General features: G+C 49.5%; 1 protein-coding gene across 1 annotated transcript in view; it reads right to left on the bottom strand.

The window, feature by feature from the left end:
• Window positions 1-24,099, bottom strand: part of GPATCH2 (G-patch domain containing 2) — a 169,145-nt gene that overhangs the window by 122,360 nt on the left and 22,686 nt on the right. Inside the window, exons 4-5 of the mRNA XM_083175147.1 lie at window positions 22,859-23,041; window positions 13,576-13,655 (exon numbers count right to left, since the gene is read on the bottom strand). Of these exons, the coding sequence (XP_083031273.1) occupies window positions 13,576-13,655; window positions 22,859-23,041 (263 nt within the window). The remainder of the gene's footprint in view (window positions 1-13,575; window positions 13,656-22,858; window positions 23,042-24,099) is intronic.

Genomic DNA, 24,099 nt, shown 5'->3' with positions numbered 1-24,099 from the left:
TCAGCACGTGGCCCTACACAGATCATACTGTGGGCAGCTGCCCCATGTAACCAGCACGTGGCCCTACACAGATCATACTGTGGGCAGCTAGCTCGGATAACCAGCACGTGGCCCTACACAGATCATACTGTAGGCAGCTAGCCAAGGTAACCAGTACGTGGTCCTACACAGATCATACTGTGGGCAGCTGCCCCCGGTAACCAGCACGTGGCCCTACACAGATCATACTGTGGGTAGCTAGCCCGGTAACCAGCACGTGGCCCTACACAGATCATACTGTGGGCAGCTGCCCAAGGTAACCAGCACGTGGCCCTACACAGATCATACTGTGGGTAGCTAGCCCGGATAATCAGCACGTGGCCCTACACAGATCATACTGTGGGCAGCTGCGACAGGTAACCAGCACGTGGCCCTACACAGATCATACTGTGGGCAGCTAGCCCGGATAATCAGCACGTGGCCCTACACAGATCATACTGTGGGCAGCTGCCCCAGGTAACCAGCACGTGGCCCTACACAGATCATACTGTGGGTAGCTAGCTCGGATAACCAGCACGTGGCCCTACACAGATCATACTGTGGGCAGCTGCCCCCGGTAACCAGCACGTGGCCCTACACAGATCATACTGTGGGTAGCTAGCCCGGATAATCAGCATGTGGCCCTACACAGATCATACTGTGGGCAGCTGCCCAAGGTAACCAGCACGTGGCCCTACACATATCATACTGTGGGCAGCTGCCCCCGGTAACCAGCACGTGGCCCTACACAGATCATACTGTGGGCAGCTGCCCCGGTAACCAGTACGTGGTCCTACACAGATCATACTGTGGGCAGAAGCCCCCCCGGTAACCAGCACGTGGCCCTACACAGATCATACTGTGGGAAGCTGCCCCAGGTAACCAGCATGTGGCCCTACACAGATCAGTGTGTGCGCTATTTAATAACCGCCAATATTAATAAGTTGTTTATAGTATTTAGCAGTGTAAATATCAGCTTTATTAGAAGAACATTCCTATGGATATTTGGGGGTTTCAGCCCCCTCCCCCCTTATTTGGTTATTTATGTTTATTTGGTTGTAGTGCCTAATGTATGCATTTTATTAGCCATCCCATAACTCCGATAGCTGGGAATACCACCCCCTATACATACACCGCACCCCCATACATACACCGCACACCACCCCCTATACATACACCTTCCCCTATACAATACGCCGCACGCCACTCCCTATTCAATACACTGCACGCCACCCCCTATACAATACACCGCACGTCACCCCCTATACATAGACCGTACGTCACACCCTATACATACACTGTACACCACCCCCTATACATATACTGTACGTCACACACTATACATACACTGTACACCACCCCCTATACATACACTGTACACCACCCCCTATACATACACTGTACGTCACCCCCTATACATACACTGTACACCACCCCCTATACATACACTGTACACCACCCCCTATACATATACTGTACGTCACACACTATACATACACTGTACACCACCCCCTATACATACACTGTACACCACCCCCTATACATACACTGTACGTCACCCCCTATACATACACTGTACACCACCCCCTATACATACACTGTACACCACCCCCTATACATACACTGTACACCACCCCCTATACATACACTGTACGTCACCCCCTATACATACACTGTACACCACCCCCTATACACCACCCCCTATACATACACTGTACACCACCCCCTATACATACACTGTAGACCACCCCCTATACATACACTGTACGTCACCCCCTATACATACACTGTACGTCACCCCCTATACATACACTGTACGTCACCCCCTATACATACACTGTACACCACCCCCTATACATACACTGTACACCACCCCCTATACATACACTGTACACCACCCCCTATACATACACTGTACACCACCCCCTATACATACACTGTACACCACCCCTATACATACACTGTACACCACCCCCTATACATACACTGTACGTCACCCCCTATACATACACTGTACGTCACCCCCTATACATACACTGTACGTCACCCCCTATACATACACTGTACGTCACCCCCTATACATACACTGTACGTCACCCCCTATACATACACTGTACACCACCCCCTATACATACACTGTACACCACCCCCTATACATACACTGTACACCACCCCCTATACATACACTGTACACCACCTCCTATACATACACTGTACACCACCCCCTATACATACACTGTACACCACCCCCTATACATACACTGTACACCACCCCCTATACATACACTGTACACCACCCCCTATACATACACTGTACGTCACACACTATACATACACTGTACGTCACTATACATACACTGTACATCACACACTATACATACACTGTACACCACCCACTATACATACACTGTACATCACACACTATACATACACTGTACACCACCCCCTATACATACACTGTACGTCACACACTATACATACACTGTATGTCACACACTATACATACACTGTACACCACCCCCTATACATACACTGTATGTCACACACTATACATACACTGTACACCACCCCCTATACATACACTGTACACCACCCCCTATACATACACTGTACACCACCCCCTATACAAACACTGTACGTCACCCACTATACATACACTGTACGTCACTATACATACACTGTACATCACACACTATACATACACTGTACACCACCCACTATACATACACTGTACACCACCCCTATACATACACTGTACGTCACACCCTATACATACACTGTACACCACCCCCTATACATACACTGTACACTACTCACTATACATACACTGTACACCACCCCCTATACATACACTGTACACCACCCCCTATACATACACTGTACACCACTCCCTATACATACACTGTACACCACCCCCTATACACACTGTACACCACCCCCTATACATACACTGTACACCACCCCCTATACATACACTATACACCACCCCCTATACATACACTGTACACCACCCCCTATACATACACTGTACACCACCCCCTATACATACACTGTACACCACCCCCTATACATACACTGTACACCACCCCCTATACATACACTGTACACCACCCCCTATACATACACTGTACACCACCCCCTATACATACACTGTACACCACCCCCTATACATACACTGTACACCACCCCCTATACATACACTGTACACCACCCCCTATACATACACTGTACACCACCCCCTATACATACACTGTACACCACCCCCTATACATACACTATACACCACCACCTATACATACACTGTACACCACCCCCTATACATATACTGTATGTCACACACACTATACATACACTGTACGTCACACACACTATACATACACTGTACGTCACACACTATACATACACTGTACACCACCCCTATACATACACTGTACGTCACACCCTATACATACACTGTACACCACCCCCTATACATACACTGTACACTACTCACTATACATACACTGTACACCACCCCCTATACATACACTGTACACCACCCCCTATACATACACTGTACACCACTCCCTATACATACACTGTACACCACCCCCTATACACACTGTACACCACCCCCTATACATACACTGTACACCACCCCCTATACATACACTATACACCACCACCTATACATACACTGTACACTCGCTGTACTCCATACCTAAAATACCAGATTTTGCTACAATCCATAAAAACGGCTTCTGAGATAGATGACCACCCACATAAATAAAATCAAATCAACTCAGTACATTTCACCTGACCTGCCAGATCTTTTTAACTTATTGGAAAATTTGCTAGATTTAATATTGACACAGCGATGTGTAAATCAATATTTCCAGAATGAGCGATATATTTTAATTTAAAAATGTTCAAACTGCAGCAGTAAATCCATGCACTTAGTACATGCACATCATCTGCAGCTTTGCTTGTTGGAATACAGGATTGAAATAAATGACGGCACGGGGCAGACTCGCCATATTGCCAGAGCCGTACGTTATCGCCCCGTTCTCTGAGCAGAGCCACCTACGGCTTGCATTAACCCCTCTGTAGCTGGGGAGAGGACTCCGTACATGGCGCATTATTATATACCTGAACAGGATGACCGGACATCTGCCTGCTAGGCTGTCCCTCGACAACTGTGGCTATATGACAATTGTCAGGCCCCTCCCATTCCTTATGGTTTTCAAAAACAGCTGTTCCAAATCAGCAATTCCATGGTAGCAATGGATAAAAGAGGCGGAGCTGACAACTGCAGCAAGAAGTTGGTTGTCAAGCTGCCTATTAGCTAGAGGTCAGATAATTACATAGCTGGATTGTCAACCATTTTAGTTTCATTAATAATAAATCCAGATAAGAGGTGACATCACACATTTAATCGACTGGCATCTAAAAAACAAAACAAATGGAAGACTCCCCTGTAATCCAGTCACTGTATCACACACACACACACACACACACACAGACAGACAGCGGCGGTAGGCCGCCCACTAGGGCACACGCCATGCTCTTGGCTATTACTCCTTACGTGTGCTACATTACTGTGTGGCATTTCCTAATGTTCTCAGCTTTCTGTCATTATTTGATCTACTAGGAAAAATATATTGTTTTAATAACTATTAATATAAATAGTTCTAGTATTCCCTCGGTGTCCAGACCTAAGCGATTTCCTGATGGCCAGCAGATTCTCTTCCTTGGGGGAGCAGGATAAGGCATTACTAGCTGATCCTAGCAACATGGATCGAATAGGTCACTGTTATTGTTAGCGGGATCAGACATTACTAGCGGGTCCTAGGGACTTGGCTCTAATCGGTCAGTGTTATTGTTAGCAGGATCAGGCAATACTAGCTGATCCTAGCCACATGGATCTAATAGGTCACTGTTATTGTTAGCGGGATCAGACATTACTAGCGGGTCCTAGGGACTTGGCTCTAATCGGTCAGTGTTATTGTTAGCAGGATCAGGCAATACTAGCTGATCCTAGCCACATGGATCTAATAGGTCACTGTTATTAGCGGGATCAGGCCTACGAGCTGATCCAAGTGACATGGCTATAACAGGTCAATGCTATTGTTAGCAGGATCAGGCATTACTAGCTGATCCTAGCAACATGGCTATAATAGTTCACTGTTCTTGTTAGCGGTATCAGGCATTACTAGCTGATCCTAGGGACATGGCTCTAATAGGTCACTTAATGGGATACATACAGATGATCTACAAAGGGGATGCAGATGTTCACAAACCCGATGCTGGTGTCCCAATGAAGGTAAACCCTACAGTGGTCAGATGTGTACCCCCCCCCCCCCCCCCCCCTACACACACCATCTGGCTCCTAACAGCACCCCTTGGCACGGTTCCAGCTGCTTTGTGAAAAGAACATATAATTAAAAGACAAAACACAATAAACTGTTGTTACCATAAAGTGCGGAATCCATCCAAACAACAAAGACTACGGCTGTGGCGCTTGATCACACACACACACACACACACAGTCAGCCATCTGTGCGGATAGCACAATGTGTAACTCCTGCTGGCAGACTTGTGTCGCGGGCCCCTATTACAGCACGACGACACTGGCATTGTTGATGTGCACGCGGAACACAAACGTGCGACATACTGGCACTATTTTTAGTCTGAAAGGTAGGACCTGCAATTAATGTCTGATCTTCACCTAACAAAACATCTGTTTTTCTCGCTATGTAATTAGTGAAATTAATGAACGCTAATACATCCGCTCAAATTATTTTTTGCTTCTGAAATCAATCACTTTAACACCCAATATGCTTTTACATAAACAACTATAGATCAAACCCAAATTGCCGGTATCTTTCCACAACTGATTTACCATAAAACACAGAACACTGGGTAGTAGCAGAATCTCTCACACACAAACATCGCTTAACAGATGGCGCTCGTATACTATCAGCCACAGAATGAGCGTGCTCTGCGTCCTGTGCCCTGCCTGTGCTGCGCGCCTGTGCCCTACCTGTGCTGCGCGCCTGTGCCCTGCCTGTGCTGCGCGCCTGTGTCCCGCGTGCCTGTGCTGCGCGCCTGTGTCCCGCGTGCCTGTGCCCTACCTGTGCTGCGCGCCTGTGCCCTACCTGTGCTGCGCGCCTGTGTCCCGCGTGCCTGTGCCCTGCCTGTGCTGCGCGCCTGTGTCACGCGTGCCTGTGCCCTGCCTGTGCTGCGCGCCTGTGTCCCGCGTGCCAGTGCCCTGCCTGTGCTGCGCGCCTGTGTCCCGCGTGCCAGTGCCCTGCCTGTGCTGCGCGCCTGTGTCCCGCGTGCCTGTGCTGCGCGCCTGTGTCCCGCGTGCCTGTGCCCTACCTGTGCTGCGCGCCTGTGCTGCGCGCCTGTGTCCCGCGTGCCTGTGCCCTGCCTGTGCTGCGCGCCTGTGTCACGCGTGCCAGTGCCCTGCCTGTGCTGCGAGCCTGTGTCCCGCGTGCCTGTGCCGCGCGCCTGTGTCACACGTGCCAGTGCCCTGCCTGTGCTGCGCGCCTGTGTCCCACGTGCCAGTGCACTGCCTGTGCTGCGCGCCTGTGTCCCGCGTGCCTGTGCCCTGCCTGTGCTGCGCGCCTGTGTCCCGCGTGCCTGTGCCCTGCCTGTGCTGCGCGCCTGTGTCCCGCATGCCTGTGTCACCGCGTGCCTGTGCCCTGCCTGTGCTGCGCGCCTGTGTCACGCGTGCCTGTGCCCTGCCTGTGCTGCGCGCCTGTGTCACGCGTGCCTGTGCTGCACGCCTGTGTCCCGCGTGCCAGTGCCCTGCCTGTGCTGCGCGCCTGTGTCCCACGTGCCAGTGCCCTGCCTGTGCTGCGCGCCTGTGTCCCACGTGCCAGTGCCCTGCCTGTGCTGCGCGCCTGTGTCCCCGCGTGCCTGTGCCCTGCCTGTGCTGCGCGCCTGTGTCACCGCGTGCCTGTGCCCTGCCTGTGCTGCGCGCCTGTGTCACCGCGTGCCTGTGCCCTGCCTGTGCTGCGCGCCTGTGTCACCGCGTGCCTGTGCCCTGCCTGTGCTGCGCGCCTGTGTCACGCGTGCCAGTGCCCTGCCTGTGCTGCACGCCTGTGTCCCGCGTGCCTGTGCCCTGCCTGTGCTGCGCGCCTGTGTCCCGCGTGCCTGTGCTGCGCGCCTGTGTCCCACGTGCCTGTGTCCTGCCTGTGCTGCGCGCCTGTGTCCCGCGTGCCTGTGCCCTACCTGTGCTGCGTGCCTGTGTCCCGCGTGCCTGTGCCCTGCCTGTGCTGCGCGCCTGTGTCACGCGTGCCAGTGCCCTGCCTGTGCTGCACGCCAGTGTCACGCGTGCCTGTGCCCTGCCTGTGCTACGCGCCTGTGTCCCGCGTGCCTGTGCCCTGCCTGTGCTGCGCGCCTGTGTCCCACGTGCCAGTGCCCTGCCTGTGCTGCGCGCCTGTGTCCCACGTGCCTGTGCTGCGCGCCTGTGTCCCGCGTGCCTGTGCCCTGCCTGTGCTGCGCGCCTGTGTCCCACGTGCCTGTGCCCTGCCTGTGCTGCGCGCCTGTGTCCCGCGTGCCAGTGCCCTGCCTGTGCTGCGCGCCTGTGTCACGCGTGCCAGTGCCCTGCCTGTCCCGCGTGCCTGTGTCCCGCGTGCCTGTGCCCTGCCTGTGCTGCGCGCCTGTGTCCCGCGTGCCTGTGCCCTGCCTGTGCTGCACGCCTGTGTCCCGCGTGCGCAGGAGGACGCAGAGCCGTGTCATTCGTTACCTATCAAGGAGGATTATGGGTCATTGGGCAGACCAATATTAGGTCGACATACATTGGTTAGACCATTAAAGGTTGACGGGGCGTAGGTCGGCACCTGAAATGGGTCGACACAGATAGGTCGACAATGGCTAGCTCTTTTTTCCTCCATATGTCGACATGGACAATGTCTCGGGATGCCGCTACACTCGGCACACTATTATATTCTCCCACCACGCCCTAGTGCACGGTAGGGCGTGAAATACCGCCTGTCGGCTCAAAACTAACAAAACAAACAGTGAAAAACCAATGTCAACATAGCCATTGTCGACCTAACGCTTGGGTCGACCTTCGATCCATGTCGACCTTAGGCCAACCAACCTATTTCAGGTGTCAACCTAAGCCATGTCGACCGTATGTCTGTCGAAGCGCTGAGCGTATGCCGCACACAGGTGGCTGCAGTCAGTCATGTATCTGGCTCCTGGACTTCTCTTTGTACAGATGTGTCTATGTGCACCTCACCTACTGTCACGTCACACCGCCCTCTAGTGGCACCATGCCGCGGCGTGACTACGCCATGCATCTTACTGTGCATCTAAAATATAAAAATGGAGCCAACATAACGCACAAGCAGTTTCTGCTGATTACAATATGCGGGATGTCTAAATTCAGTAGGTGACTGTATACAACATGCTGCCATTACACTGTCTGGCAGGAAAACATGAACGTTCCACTTCTTCACACACAGAATATATTCATGCCGCATATCATGTGACCCAGCAGAAGCTGCTTGTGCATCATACTGGCTGTTAGGCGCTGTTTAAGGCAAACCAGACACAGGGCGCTACAGATTCCCATGTTATGTATAATGCATGAATTCTAGCTGTATGTGGATACACCGGTAAGTGGTAGATACATTATCACATCTAGAGCTGTGTGTGGTAATGTAACACAGGGCACAAGACAAGTCATGTTCCCCACCCTCCTTACTATCTCGGACAAACAGTTATTTGGGGATATAGGTCATCATTTAATGATCATTTTCTGTATTTGCAGGTAATTGAGGAATAGCTGAAATATCAGATTATGGAGCAATAAAAGAGTTGGTTTCTATAAAGATCTGGTGGTCGAGACCGTGTCCCCTCCTGGCCTATACTAGTAGGAATCAGTAACATTACAGGTGACTGTCGTCATTCTCTATTTCCACGTATCTTCTACAATTGTTACGCTGACTTTAGCTATAGTGATCGTCTCGTACAACGTCCGTATGAAGCAGATTGCGGACCTGACGGCAGCATGCAGACAAGGCAACAAGAAGTAAACAAATAATATTAATAAACAGCCAGGATATTGCTGGAGGCCGACCCACAATATTTACAGCGCGGCGAAGTCCGTAATTCCGGACAAGAATAACAGAAGGGGACATAATGTTGGCAGGCCGGCAATAGCCGCGTATAACGCAGCACTTACTGCCAGCCGCAAATATAAAAAACATCCGTCCAATCTGCAGGAACCAGATGAGTTGGGAGTTCAAGGGTACCAAACGTATAAGGAGACTGAAAAAAATGACTTGCCGGGAGATCTGAACTTCTTCACTAGAAAATTGAGTCAAAATAGATTTTCTAATTTACAATGAATCAAAATGGAAAACATTGGAGCGTGGAAAAAAGTGGCACAAATGTATCAAAAAAGCAAATGAATAAACAGTTGAGGAGATTTATTGGGGGAAATTGCAATAAATTCTGCAGAGATGAATTGATTTTTAGTTAAAGGTATAACTGACAATTTATTGGGCGGGAAGATGCATTATTTGGCAATTGTTATCCGCCTCCAGTAAAACTGATTTGTGTCCTATTGTATTTTATGGAAAAGCCGCAGCAACTTTCAGTGATTTAGATTAAATGTATTAATCATAACCAGACACTGTGAACTATATATCTACTATTAAAGAAGATTTTTGACATTTAATTCTGTAGCAATATTTTGGCTCTGTACCTCTCTTCCTAAATCCAATTCCTGCCACAGTTGGGAGATCTCTCCCTTTTAATTTTATGAGGCTTAAAGTAGCATTTAAGCAGCCATGCGGTAAATAATGCGGGATTAGAGATATTTAGTGTTTTGTTTCCCTTTGCAGAGAACCCATCCATCACGCCGGGACATAAAATACCCTCCCATATTATTTTTTTCCCTTCCTATTTCTCATATTTTGGGTTTTATAGTAGTATTTGAAAATAATGGAAGCAGGGAATTGAAAGAATAATCAGGTACCTTGACGCGTGTGCGAGGAAACGGCGGCAGGAGGTGGAATGCAGTTGGCGATGTTCAGATAAGACGTGTAGGCTGGTGGCCACAAATCTGAGTGATCCAGATGTCTGTGCTATACTACCTACAGAGGGAAGGAAAACCTGGCAACGCCAAGGGCGCCGCACCACACTCCAGCCCGCTCCCGATCGCGCACCACACTCCAGCCCGCTCCCGATCGCGCACCACACTCCAGCCCGCTCCCGATCGCGCACCACACTCCAGCCCGCTCCCGATCGCGCACCACACTCCAGCCCGCTCCCGATCGCGCACCACACTCCAGCCCGCTCCCGATCGCGCACCACACTCCAGCCCGCTCCCGATAGCGCACCACACTCCAGCCCGCTCCCGATTGCATACTATACTCCAGTCCCCGCTCATCTGGGATATCATCAGTGTAACAGTAACCTTTAAGCCAAGGGTTGATGCTAACACACACAGCAGCACCAAGTATTTCAGGAAACCAAGATGCCGTGATGTGATTTGTGCAGAGTGAATAGGGTTACACACAAATAGTCCACAAGTCCAGGGTTAGATTTGGTCTTGAGCGGGCGAGATGTGATGCTGTCACTATGGCAACACACCCCTCTCGCATCTAACTGAATTGGCTCCATAGCATTAAATTGCTGCTGGGCTGACCTGCTGGAATGAGGGCACAGACAGGGGGTACAGACAGATGGCACAGACAGGGGGTACTGGGAGAGGATGTAAGACTGGTGATCGGAGCCAACATGCATACATAATCAATACATGATCAATACATAATAAGCGAAGGGCTTATTGTTCTGATAATAGCAATATTGTCCAGTAATACAGGCGAGATCGCATCTCCTGCGTAATATAATAACCACATTTGTAAAACCATCTGTAGCAAGAAGCAGCTTATGCTCATAAATGTATCAGAAATACATATACGGTGGGCACAGTGCCCGTCACCAGAGCGTGGCAAGTACCAGAAGCCTGGGCACAAGCGATATTACAGGTGTAAACTATGTAGGAGACGCACGCAAACAATACACTGCACCTGCCTCGTAACTAGCCGTCCGTCCGATGCTTCACGCCATGAGAGAATGCGCCGTCCTACCAGGAGATGCTCTGAATGAGGCCCAAATGTGCACGACAAACATCACTGTCCTAAATACTCCATTACTATAAGATCATTACTTATTCTGTGGTTGTAGTGTTGGAGCAGATAGTAGAAGGTCCCGTGCGATGCGCCAAGCTGGCGCTGGTCCCGTGCGATGCGCCAGGCCTGGCATTGTGCAAGTGCAGATAGATTTACGTGATGCGCAGTATGTGACACAAGATAGTGGCTCTAATAACCGCACCACCTGGCGCTAACCGGATCACGGGGGGAGAAATCCGACGTAAGCCCCTCCCACTAACTGGATCACGGGGGGAGAATTCCGACGGAAGCAGCATCTCCCCTGGCGCTAACCAGATCACGGGGGGAGAATTCCGACGTAAGCCCCTCCCACTAACTGGATCACGGGGGGAGAGCACCAAAGGAAGCAGCGTCTCCCCTGGCGCTAACCAGATCACGGGGGGAGAATTCCGACGTAAGCCCTTCCCACTAACTGGATCACGGGGGTAGAATTGTGACGTAAGCCCCTCCCACTAACTGGATCACAGGGGTAGAGCACCAAAGGAAGCAGCGTCTCCCCTGGCGCTAACCGGATCACGGGGGGAGGATTCCAACGTAAGCCCCTCCCACTAACTGGATCACGGGGGGAGAGCACCAACAGAAGCAGCGTCTCCCCTGGCGCTAACCAGATCACGGGGGGAGAATTCCGACGTAAGCCCCTCCCACTAACTGGATCACGGGAGGAGAATTCCGACGTAAGCCCCTCCCACTAACTGGATCACGGGGGAGAGTGCCAACTTGTGCAAGGGCCGACCCTGGCTGCCAAACACTAAGTGCAAATGAGCCTAATGATTCCACGTGGAATTGACACTTACAGGACATACAGATGTTGTGCCAATAACCCCATATATAGTATAAGTGGCACAGACACCTATCAGTATATATTACACTATTGGCGACTTGGTACACGAGTAGAGAGGTCATATGCACAGGAATTGCTACCAGGGGCTGCACAAAGGACACCGCTGTACACAGAATTGTTCCGCTGTGCAGGTGGTGACGGAGGATTTGATGCGTTTAGGGCAACACAACGAGTGCGCCTCATTATTACAGGTATGTGCAAGACCAGAACTCACGGAGCGGCTGCTGAATAGTCTTATCCCCCCCCCCCCCACTGACAGAGGTCTCGTTACACGGCCCCAGAATGCTGACCCGGGAATGTGCACCTCTACCCATTATCACACTCCGGCATAGGAACAATAATACCGTCACCCTCTATATTACATAGAAGAAAATGTATTCAATCAGTAAAAGATTTCTTAATGATGATCTACCCCTTCCCATCATGCACCTTGGTAGAAGCATGTACAAACATCCAGCAAACATAGGATCTGCCCCAAACACACGCGTGTAGGGATCCCGAGTCATGTATGAGGCTGGAGCAGTCGCACAGCGCAGCTCTTCTATATCCCAGAACACAGAAGCCATTTATGTTCCAATGTATAATCCGATGTGCGGCCGAAGAGCGACACCAGGTCATATTACAGAACTGGGTCAGCTCCCTTATTCTGTATCTTCACGTTGTCCCCACAGGGTACTATATAGAGTTCCACCAGTGGATACCCAAACTACCCAGTATATGCCGAATCTTAGGGGTAACAATAACTGCAATGTTCCCCAGTAGGATGCAGAGCAAATAATCACACAATACTCAGTACAGAGATCCATAAACTAATAAAATATACAGGAAATTAGGAACCATCTGGGATATAGTACACAGCCGGCATTGGGACATCACAAATAATAATAACTAACAAATCTGAATAAATGCAACAATGAGACAACTTGGGTAAAATGTGCTGTTTAGGGCTTATAAGAGAGCAGAAGCCGCTACATTCGGGGGGAGGTGAGATGGGCGGCCGCATATCCGGCATTTGTCCGCTGCGGAGCTGAACTAGACAATTTTTTTATGGTCAGAGCAGCAATATTTGTGCGCTGAGGTACAATAGCGCTTCTTCTTACTAGCTCTACCCAATAATTACCAGCGATGATATCACCAAGGTCTACTGATGTCATTGGTGACACATTTCTCATCTCCTGATATACTCTGTGCTGCTGGGGACCCTGCTCCGCCCACTATATAACTCTCAGTCTGTGGCTTCCTGCTGCCTCCATTCCCCTCCTCACATCATGTCACTGCCCCTGTCACATGCAGTCCTGTCCTCACTGACACATCACTCATATCCTGATATACTCTGTGCTGCTGGGGACCCTGCTCCTTCCTAATACATTGCATGGAATTACAATTGCTTCATCGCCATCTCCACCAGGCCTAATATCTGTAGCACCCAGGAGACCCTGTCTATCCCAGCAGGTGGCAGGTGTAGCGCACGCTGCGGAGAAACCCAGCAGGGGTTATTGATGACGCAGAAGACACTACACGCAGATCAGGGACACCTACCAGAGAACTTGGGTTCAATGAGGATTTCCGCAGACTTCTTCCTTGCAGGGCTTGTAGATGACTCAGTCTCGCCTGGAAACCTGTGCATAGAAAAATGTTGTCAACATATGTGTAACATGCTCTGGTTTGTTAAAAAGAACATTTTTCAAGATGTTTGTATTGTTAAATATAACCGCAGGAATCCGCTAAATTGAAAACATGTACCTGACAGCAGCACCAGGGAAATAGCAACTCAGCAAATGTAACATTAAAATATAAAACAAGCAAAATACAGGAAACTCCAACTGTATGGACGTTCTGCAAAACTCATATGCTGCTCTTGCAGGGTTGGAATGTATGACCAACAAGGCAATAAAGAACAGGAAGATGTGAGGACTTCTACCTCTTCTAACTGTAGGACCAGGAAAATTTCACCTCCAAAAAGGACTGCACTTCTTCTGGGAGATTCCATAATTAGAGGAGTTAATCTGGGAAATGCTACTAAAGTAGAGAAACAAGTAAGGTGCTTACCTGGAGCCACAGCTCCAAGAGATAAAGAACGCATGCTAAGAATTGTAAAGGCAGCAAGAAAAGATGGGGAGGTGGATGTCATCGTCCACCTAGGCACAAATGACCTGGTTAATGCTGAAGTCATGGCCGTAAAAGATGTATTTAGAAAGTTAGGAACTGCTCTAAAACAGGTGGCAACCACTGTAACTTTTTCAGAAGTATTGCCAGTACACCAAGGGGAAGATAGAACTCTGAGAATTAGATACTTCAATGTTTGGCTAAGGAATTGGTGCAACGAGGAGAGATTTGGATATTTAGGTCAAAGTCAAGCTACCTGGCAAGACAGAGCCTTATATAAAAGTGATGGCCTGCACCCATCTTCAAGGGGAACGAGAATATTAAGTGAGAAGTTTGGAAGCTTCATAAGCAACTATTTAAACTAGCAGAGGGGGGCAGTGAACCAAATAAGAATGAAGAAATCTGCTCCCCCAACCTAGAGGTATTGTCTCTGCAGGCAAATGGAACAGAAAGCTTATCCACTGCAACAGAAGATAATGCCGATCAAAACCGAATAGATATAGGCAGAAAGATGAACATAGCTAGCAGCAGGAGAAGCACAAAAACAACTTTAAGAGCTATGTGTGCAAATGCTAGGAGCTTAGGAAATAAAATCCCAGAACTAATTGCAATAATGACAAGGGATGAACTGGATATTGTGGCTATTACAGAGACATGGTGCAATGAAAATCATGACTGGGACATAGCTATACCAGGATATACTTTATTTAGGAAGGACAGAATGGGAAAAATTGGAGGAGGGGTTGCAATATATGTGAAAAAATATATAAAGACTACCTTAATACAAAGTATTGAAGAAAAAACGGAGGACCTTTGGGTGACCATAGAAACAGGGGAGAAGGCGATTCTTCGTATAGGGGTGATCTACAGACCACCAGGTCAGGAAGAGGAACTAGACAAGAGCCTATTGCAGGACATCAATAAAATGGCATTAAAAGGAGAGGTGATAATCTTGGGAGACTTTAATCTACCTGATGTAAACTGGGAGCTGCCTGTTGCAAGTTCCACCAGAAGTAGGGACATGCTGAACTCCTTGCAAGGAGCATCCCTCCAGCAATTGGTGAGGGAGCCCACTCGTAAGGACGCAATATTAGACTTAATACTTACAAATGGTGACAGAATATCTGACATAAATGTGGGTGAAAATCTGGGATCCAGTGACCATCAAGCAGTATGGTTCCAAATAAAGACAGAGACTGACTCATCGCACACAAAAACAAAGGTGTTAGATTTTAGGAAGGCTGATTTTGTAGAGATGGGAAACTCTGTAAGGGATTCTTTGGCAGAGTGGAAGAACTTGGAAGGAGTGCAGGATAAGTGGGAAAAATTAAAAAGTGCAATTCTAAAAGCAACAGAACTTTGTGTCAAAAGAGTTAGGAAAAACACAAGAAAAAGAAAGCCATTGTGGTTTGCAAAAGAAGTAGCAAGTATTGTGAAAGCAAAAAAGTTGGCCTTTAAGAAATTTAAGCAGACGCAGAAGAATGAGGACAAAGAGGTGTATCTTGTTAGACAGAAGGAGGCTAAGAAGGTAATCAGATGTGCAAAAGCACAGGCTGAAGAGAAAATGGCCCAGTCAGTGGGTAAAGGGGGGAAAACTTTTTTTAGGTATATAAGTGAAAGGAGAAAAACAAAAAGTGGAATAATTAGACTGAAGACAGAGAGTGGAAGTTTTCTTGAGGGGGACAATGTAATAGCAGATAATATAAATAATTTTTTTTGCTCAGTATCCACTGCTGAAAGAGAGGGGAAGGGGCCACAGTTAAGTTGCAAGTATAGTCAGAAAACTGAGGGAGAGACAAGTACATTTACAGAGGAGAAAGTCCTCACAGAACTCTCAAAACTGAAAGTGGATAAATCAATGGGGCCAGATGGGATACATCCAAGGATACTAAAAGAGCTTAAAGGGGAGCTGGTAAAACCAATAACAGAATTATTCAACCAGTCACTAGCTACTGGAGTAATCCCAGAGGACTGGAAAACAGCGAATGTAGTCCCACTGCACAAAAGTGGAAGCAAGGAAGAGGTAAGCAACTATCGACCAGTGAGCCTTACATCAGTAGTAGGGAAATTGATTGAAACACTCTTAAAACAAAGAGTTGTAGAATATCTCAAAACCAGCAATTTACAGGATCCAAAACAGCATGGGTTTACTGGGGGAAGATCATGTCAAACAAATCTTATTGACTTTTTTGACTGGGTGACTAAAGTAATAGATCAAGGTGGGGCTGTAGATGTAGCTTATCTAGACTTTAGTAAAGCTTTTGACACTGTCCCACATCGCAGACTGTTATATAAACTTGAAAGCTTGGGATTGGATTCTAAGATAGTTGAATGGATAAGAGCGTGGTTGCAGGACAGAAAACAGAGAGTTGTAGTAAACGGAGTACAGTCAAAGGAGGGAAAGGTTACAAGTGGAGTACCCCAGGGATCTGTACTTGGACCGGTGCTTTTTAATATCTTTATTGGTGTACACTGTACCGTGAGGACGTTCTATAATTGACTGCGTACACTGTACCGTGAGGACGTTCTGTAAATGACTGCGTACACTGTACCGTGAGGACGTTCTATAAATGACTGCGTACACTGTACCGTGAGGACGTTCTATAAATGACTGCGTACACTGTACCGTGAGGACGTTCTGTAAATGACTGCGTACACTGTACCGTGAGGACGTTCTGTAAATGACTGCGTACACTGTACTGTGAGGACGTTCTATAAATGACTGCGTACACTGTACCGTGAGGACGTTCTATAAATGACTGCGTACACTGTACCGTGAGGACGTTCTGTAAATGACTGCGTACACTGTACCGTGAGGACGTTCTATAAATGACTGCGTACACTGTACCGTGAGGACGTTCTATAAATGACTGCGTACACTGTACCGTGAGGACGTTCTATAAATGACTGCGTACACTGTACTGTATGGACGTTCTGTAAATGACTGCGTACACTGTACCGTGAGGACGTTCTGTAAATGACTGCGTACACTGTACCGTGAGGACGTTCTGTAAATGACTGCGTACACTGTACTGTATGGACGTTCTGTAAATGACTGCGTACACTGTACTGTATGGACGTTCTGTAAATGACTGCGTACACTGTACCGTGAGGACGTTCTGTAAATGACTGCGTACACTGTACCGTGAGGACGTTCTGTAAATGACTGCGTACACTGTACTGTGAGGACGTTCTGTAAATGACTGCGTACACTGTACTGTGAGGACATTCTGTAAATGACTGCGTACACTGTACTGTGAGGACGTTCTGTAAATGACTGCGTACACTGTACTGTGAGGACGTTCTGTAAATGACTGCGTACACTGTACTGTGAGGACATTCTGTAAATGACTGCGTACACTGTACTGTGAGGACGTTCTGTAAATGACTGCGTACACTGTACTGTGAGGATGTTCTGTAAATGACTGCGTACACTGTACTGTGAGGACATTCTGTAAATGACTGCGTACACTGTACTGTGAGGACGTTCTGTAAATGACTGCGTACACTGTACTGTGAGGACGTTCTGTAAATGACTGCTTACACTGTACTGTGAGGACATTCTGTAAATGACTGCATACACTGTACTGTGAGGACATTCTGTAAATGACTGCGTACACTGTACTGCAGGGTTGGGGAACCATTTTTGTGCAAAGGGCCATTTGTATGGGGAAAAAATCCTTCGGGGGCCATATGTAAATATTTCTCTTACAAGTTGTCCTGCTGCAGCCGTCCCACGCTTCGGTGGCTGCCGCTGAATAGGACTGACAGTCTCCGGCTGCTGTTAATTAAGAGGATCTCGCGAGAACTACCGACCTCTCCCGAGAATTCCCCTGTACTTTGCTCCCGGCAAAGCTACTAGGCGGGTGGGAGGGCCACTCAGACCGGTTATGGGGGCCGCATACGGCCCCCGAGCCTGAGGTTCCCCACCCCTGCTGTACTGTGAGGACGTTCTGTAAATGACTGCGTACACTGTACTGTATGGACGTTCTGTAAATGACTGCGTACACCGTACTGTACAGACCTCTCTGCGCGGAGTGCGACATCAGCTGTTCTCTGGGATAGATATATTATTACTGGGAACCCCACACCAGCAGAGAATAGGGAGACCCTGCACGTTTCCCCATATAGAGTACAGGCAGTGTGTATTGTAGGTACGGACCTCTCTGTGCGGAGTGAGACATCAGCTGTTCTCTGGGACAGATATATTATTACTGGGAACCCCACACCAGCAGAGAATAGGGAGACCCTGCACGTTTCCCCATATAGAGTACAGGCAGTGTGTATTGTAGGTACGGACCTCTCTGTGCGGAGTGAGACATCAGCTGTTCTCTGGGACAGATATATTATTACTGGGAACCCCCCGCCAGCAGAGAATAGGGAGACCCTGCACGTTTCCCCATATAGAGTACAGGCAGTGTGTAACGTAGGTACAGACCTCTCTGTGCGGAGTGAGACATCAGCTGTTCTCTGGGACAGATATATTATTACTGGGAACCCCACACCAGCAGAGAATAGGGAGACCCTGCACGTTTCCCCATATAGAGTACAGGCAGTGTGTAACGTAGGTACGGACCTCTCTGTGCGGAGTGAGACATCAGCTGTTCTCTGGGACAGATATATTATTACTGGGAACCCCCCACCAGCAGAGAATAGGGAGACCCTGCACGTTTCCCCATATAGAGTACAGGCAGTGTGTAATGTAGGTACGGACCTCTCTGTGCGGAGTGAGACATCAGCTGTTCTCTGGGACAGATATATTATTACTGGGAACCCCCCGCCAGCAGAGAATAGGGAGACCCTGCACGTTTCCCCATATAGAGTACAGGCAGTGTGTAACGTAGGTACGGACCTCTCTGTGCGGAGTGAGACATCAGCTGTTCTCTGGGACAGATATATTATTACTGGGAACCCCCCGCCAGCAGAGAATAGGGAGACCCTGCACGTTTCCCCATATAGAGTACAGGCAGTGTGTAACGTAGGTACGGACCTCTCTGTGCGGAGTGAGACATCAGCTGTTCTCTGGGACAGATATATTATTACTGGGAACCCCACACCAGCAGAGAATAGGGAGACCCTGCACGTTTCCCCATATAGAGTACAGGCAGTGTGTAACGTAGATACGGACCTCTCTGTGCGGAGTGAGACATCAGCTGTTCTCTGGGACAGATATATTATTACTGGGAACCCCACACCAGCAGAGAATAGGGAGACCCTGCACGTTTCCCCATATAGAGTACAGGCAGTGAGTAACGTAGGTACAGACCTCTCTGTGCGGAGTGAGACATCAGCTGTTCTCTGGGACAGATATATTATTACTGGGAACCCCACACCAGCAGAGAATAGGGAGACCCTGCACGTTTCCCCATATAGAGTACAGGCAGTGTGTAACGTAGGTACAGACCTCTCTGTGCGGAGTGAGACATCAGCTGTTCTCTGGGATAGATATATTATTACTGGGAACCCCACACCAGCAGAGAATAGGGAGACCCTGCACGTTTCCCCATATAGAGTACAGGCAGTGTGTAACGTAGGTACGGACCTCTCTGTGCGGAGTGAGACATCAGCTGTTCTCTGGGACAGATATATTATTACTGGGAACCCCACACCAGCAGAGAATAGGGAGACCCTGCACGTTTCCCCATATAGAGTACAGGCAGTGTGTAACGTAGGTACGGACCTCTCTGTGCGGAGTGAGACATCAGCTGTTCTCTGGGACAGATATATTATTACTGGGAACCCCACACCAGCAGAGAATAGGGAGACCCTGCACGTTTCCCCATATAGAGTACAGGCAGGGTGTAACGTAGGTACGGACCTCTCTGTGCGGAGTGAGACATCAGCTGTTCTCTGGGACAGATATATTATAACTGGGAACCCCACACAAGCAGAGAATAGGGAGACCCTGCACGTTTCCCCATATAGAGTACAGGCAGTGTGTAACGTAGGTACGGACCTCTCTGTGCGGAGTGAGACATCAGCTGTTCTCTGGGACAGATATATTATTACTGGGAACCCCACACCAGCAGAGAATAGGGAGACCCTGCACGTTTCCCCATATAGAGTACAGGCAGTGTGTAACGTAGGTACGGACCTCTCTGTGCGGAGTGAGACATCAGCTGTTCTCTGGGACAGATATATTATTACTGGGAACCCCACACCAGCAGAGAATAGGGAGACCCTGCACGTTTCCCCATATAGAGTACAGGCAGTGTGTAACGTAGGTACGGACCTCTCTGCGCGGAGTGAGACATCAGCTGTTCTCTGGGACAGATATATTATTACTGGGAACCCCACACCAGCAGAGAATAGGGAGACCCTGCACGTTTCCCCATATAGAGTACAGGCAGTGTGTAACGTAGGTACGGACCTCTCTGTGCGGAGTGAGACATCAGCTGTTCTCTGGGACAGATATATTATTACTGGGAACCCCACACCAGCAGAGAATAGGGAGACCCTGCACGTTTCCCCATATAGAGTACAGGCAGTGTGTAACGTAGGTACGGACCTCTCTGTGCGTAATGAGACATCAGCTGTTCTCTTGGACAGATATATTATTACTGGGAACCCCACACCAGCAGAGAATAGGAAGACCCTGCACGTTTCCCCATATAGAGTACAGGCAGTGTGTAACGTAGGTACAGACCTCTCTGTGCGGAGTGAGACATCAGCTGTTCTCTGGGACAGATATATTATTACTGGGAACCCCACACCAGCAGAGAATAGGGAGACCCTGCACGTTTCCCCATATAGAGTACAGGCAGTGTGTAACGTAGGTACAGACCTCTCTGTGCGGAGTGAGACATCAGCTGTTCTCTGGGTCAGATATATTATTACTGGGAACCCCACACCAGCAGAGAATAGGGAGACCCTGCACGTTTCCCCATATAGAGTACAGGCAGTGAGTAACGTAGGTACAGACCTCTCTGTGCGGAGTGAGACATCAGCTGTTCTCTGGGACAGATATATTATTACTGGGAACCCCACACCAGCAGAGAATAGGGAGACCCTGCACGTTTCCCCATATAGAGTACAGGCAGTGTGTAACGTAGGTACAGACCTCTCTGTGCGGAGTGAGACATCAGCTGTTCTCTGGGATAGATATATTATTACTGGGAACCCCACACCAGCAGAGAATAGGGAGACCCTGCACGTTTCCCCATATAGAGTACAGGCAGTGTGTAACGTAGGTACGGACCTCTCTGTGCGGAGTGAGACATCAGCTGTTCTCTGGGACAGATATATTATTACTGGGAACCCCACACCAGCAGAGAATAGGGAGACCCTGCACGTTTCCCCATATAGAGTACAGGCAGTGTGTAACGTAGGTACGGACCTCTCTGTGCGGAGTGAGACATCAGCTGTTCTCTGGGACAGATATATTATTACTGGGAACCCCACACCAGCAGAGAATAGGGAGACCCTGCACGTTTCCCCATATAGAGTACAGGCAGGGTGTAACGTAGGTACGGACCTCTCTGTGCGGAGTGAGACATCAGCTGTTCTCTGGGACAGATATATTATAACTGGGAACCCCACACAAGCAGAGAATAGGGAGACCCTGCACGTTTCCCCATATAGAGTACAGGCAGTGTGTAACGTAGGTACGGACCTCTCTGTGCGGAGTGAGACATCAGCTGTTCTCTGGGACAGATATATTATTACTGGGAACCCCACACCAGCAGAGAATAGGGAGACCCTGCACGTTTCCCCATATAGAGTACAGGCAGTGTGTAACGTAGGTACGGACCTCTCTGCGCGGAGTGAGACATCAGCTGTTCTCTGGGACAGATATATTATTACTGGGAACCCCACACCAGCAGAGAATAGGGAGACCCTGCACGTTTCCCCATATAGAGTACAGGCAGTGTGTAACGTAGGTACGGACCTCTCTGCGCGGAGTGAGACATCAGCTGTTCTCTGGGACAGATATATTATTACTGGGAACCCCACACCAGCAGAGAATAGGGAGACCCTGCACGTTTCCCCATATAGAGTACAGGCAGTGTGTAACGTAGGTACGGACCTCTCTGTGCGGAGTGAGACATCAGCTGTTCTCTGGGACAGATATATTATTACTGGGAACCCCACACCAGCAGAGAATAGGGAGACCCTGCACGTTTCCCCATATAGAGTACAGGCAGTGTGTAACGTAGGTACGGACCTCTCTGTGCGTAATGAGACATCAGCTGTTCTCTTGGACAGATATATTATTACTGGGAACCCCACACCAGCAGAGAATAGGAAGACCCTGCACGTTTCCCCATATAGAGTACAGGCAGTGTGTAACGTAGGTACAGACCTCTCTGTGCGGAGTGAGACATCAGCTGTTCTCTGGGACAGATATATTATTACTGGGAACCCCACACCAGCAGAGAATAGGGAGACCCTGCACGTTTCCCCATATAGAGTACAGGCAGTGTGTAACGTAGGTACAGACCTCTCTGTGCGGAGTGAGACATCAGCTGTTCTCTGGGTCAGATATATTATTACTGGGAACCCCACACCAGCAGAGAATAGGGAGACCCTGCACGTTTCCCCATATAGAGTACAGGCAGTGTGTAACGTAGGTACAGACCTCTATGCGCGGAGTGAGACATCAGCTGTTCTCTGGGACAGATATATTATTACTGGGAACCCCCCACCAGCAGAGAATAGGGAGACCCTGCACGTTTCCCCATATAGAGTACAGGCAGTGTGTAACGTAGGTACGGACCTCTCTGTGCGGAGTGAGACATCAGGGGGAATGAGCCGGTCAGGATACTCTGAAACACGGGATCAGGGAGCTGTCTCTCCAGCTCAGTGGAGTCTTGCTGCTCCCACCAAGGGATGACCCCAGTGATACCACACGCTCCTCCGGACTCACTCTCATAGAACCAGTCACTCTGCTCATCGTCACCTGGGAAGAGAACACAGCCGTATATATAAGTGGAATAGCCTCAACATGTACAATGTATCACACGCATGCTTCCTCTGTTATAGAAGTATTTTATATGTGGTTACTCTACTGGAGGTGTATGCACCACAAGGCCCAGCATGCTGAGCAGGCCTAGGGATGCCTTAGTCTGCATACAAGGAACGTTATTGTACTGTCATATTCATCACCCCAACATGAAGGGTCTGCTGAGACCGTGGACAGGTGACAGAACCGAGACCCTCAAGTAGCAGTTGTGTAACAGCATCGGGGAGAGGAGTTACAGCTGGAGCAGAATGTATTGCACCGCTCGCCGTGGTGCCTCAGTTTCTGCATTAGGCTGACAATCTATAGCCGTGTTTTTCTGTCTGTGTAGAGCGTCCAGTCCCCACTCTGCGCGCCCGAGCCCCATTCCAGTCCCCACTCTGCGCGCCCGAGCCCCATTCCAGTCCCCACTCTGCGCGCCCGAGCCCCATTCCAGTCCCCACTCTGCGCGCCCGAGCCCCATTCCAGTCCCCACTCTGCGCGCCCGAGCCCCATTCCAGTCCCCACTCTGCGCGCCCGAGCCCCATTCCAGTCCCCACTCTGCGCGCCCGAGCCCCATTCCAGTCCCCACTCTGCGCGCCCGAGCCCCATTCCAGTCCCCACTCTGCGCGCCCGAGCCCCATTCCAGTCCCCACTCTGCGCGCCCGAGCCCCATTCCAGTCCCCACTCTGCGCGCCCGAGCCCCATTCCAGTCCCCACTCTGCGCGCCCGAGCCCCATTCCAGTCCCCACTCTGCGCGCCCGAGCCCCATTCCAGTCCCCACTCTGCGCGCCCGAGCCCCATTCCAGTCCCCACTCTACACGTCTGAGCCCGATTCCAGCGCGGCTTAAGGTGTGCTCAGCAGACATTTCTGTGTGCCGCAGACACACAACACAATCCTGGGTGGGTGAGAGAACGGGCTGACGGCTTATAGCTCGCAAATAATGTGACGTAAGAGGCAACAGACGGATTACCCAGATGACGCCATCAGACTGCCCCATTACACTTCTATAGAGGAA

The sequence above is a fragment of the Crinia signifera genome, chromosome 3 (assembly GCF_055691185.1).
Source record: "Crinia signifera chromosome 3, ASM5569118v1, whole genome shotgun sequence".
NCBI lineage: Eukaryota > Metazoa > Chordata > Amphibia > Anura > Myobatrachidae > Crinia > Crinia signifera.
Note: the sequence above shows the minus strand (reverse complement) of the source record. Positions and strands in the feature narration are given on the sequence as shown.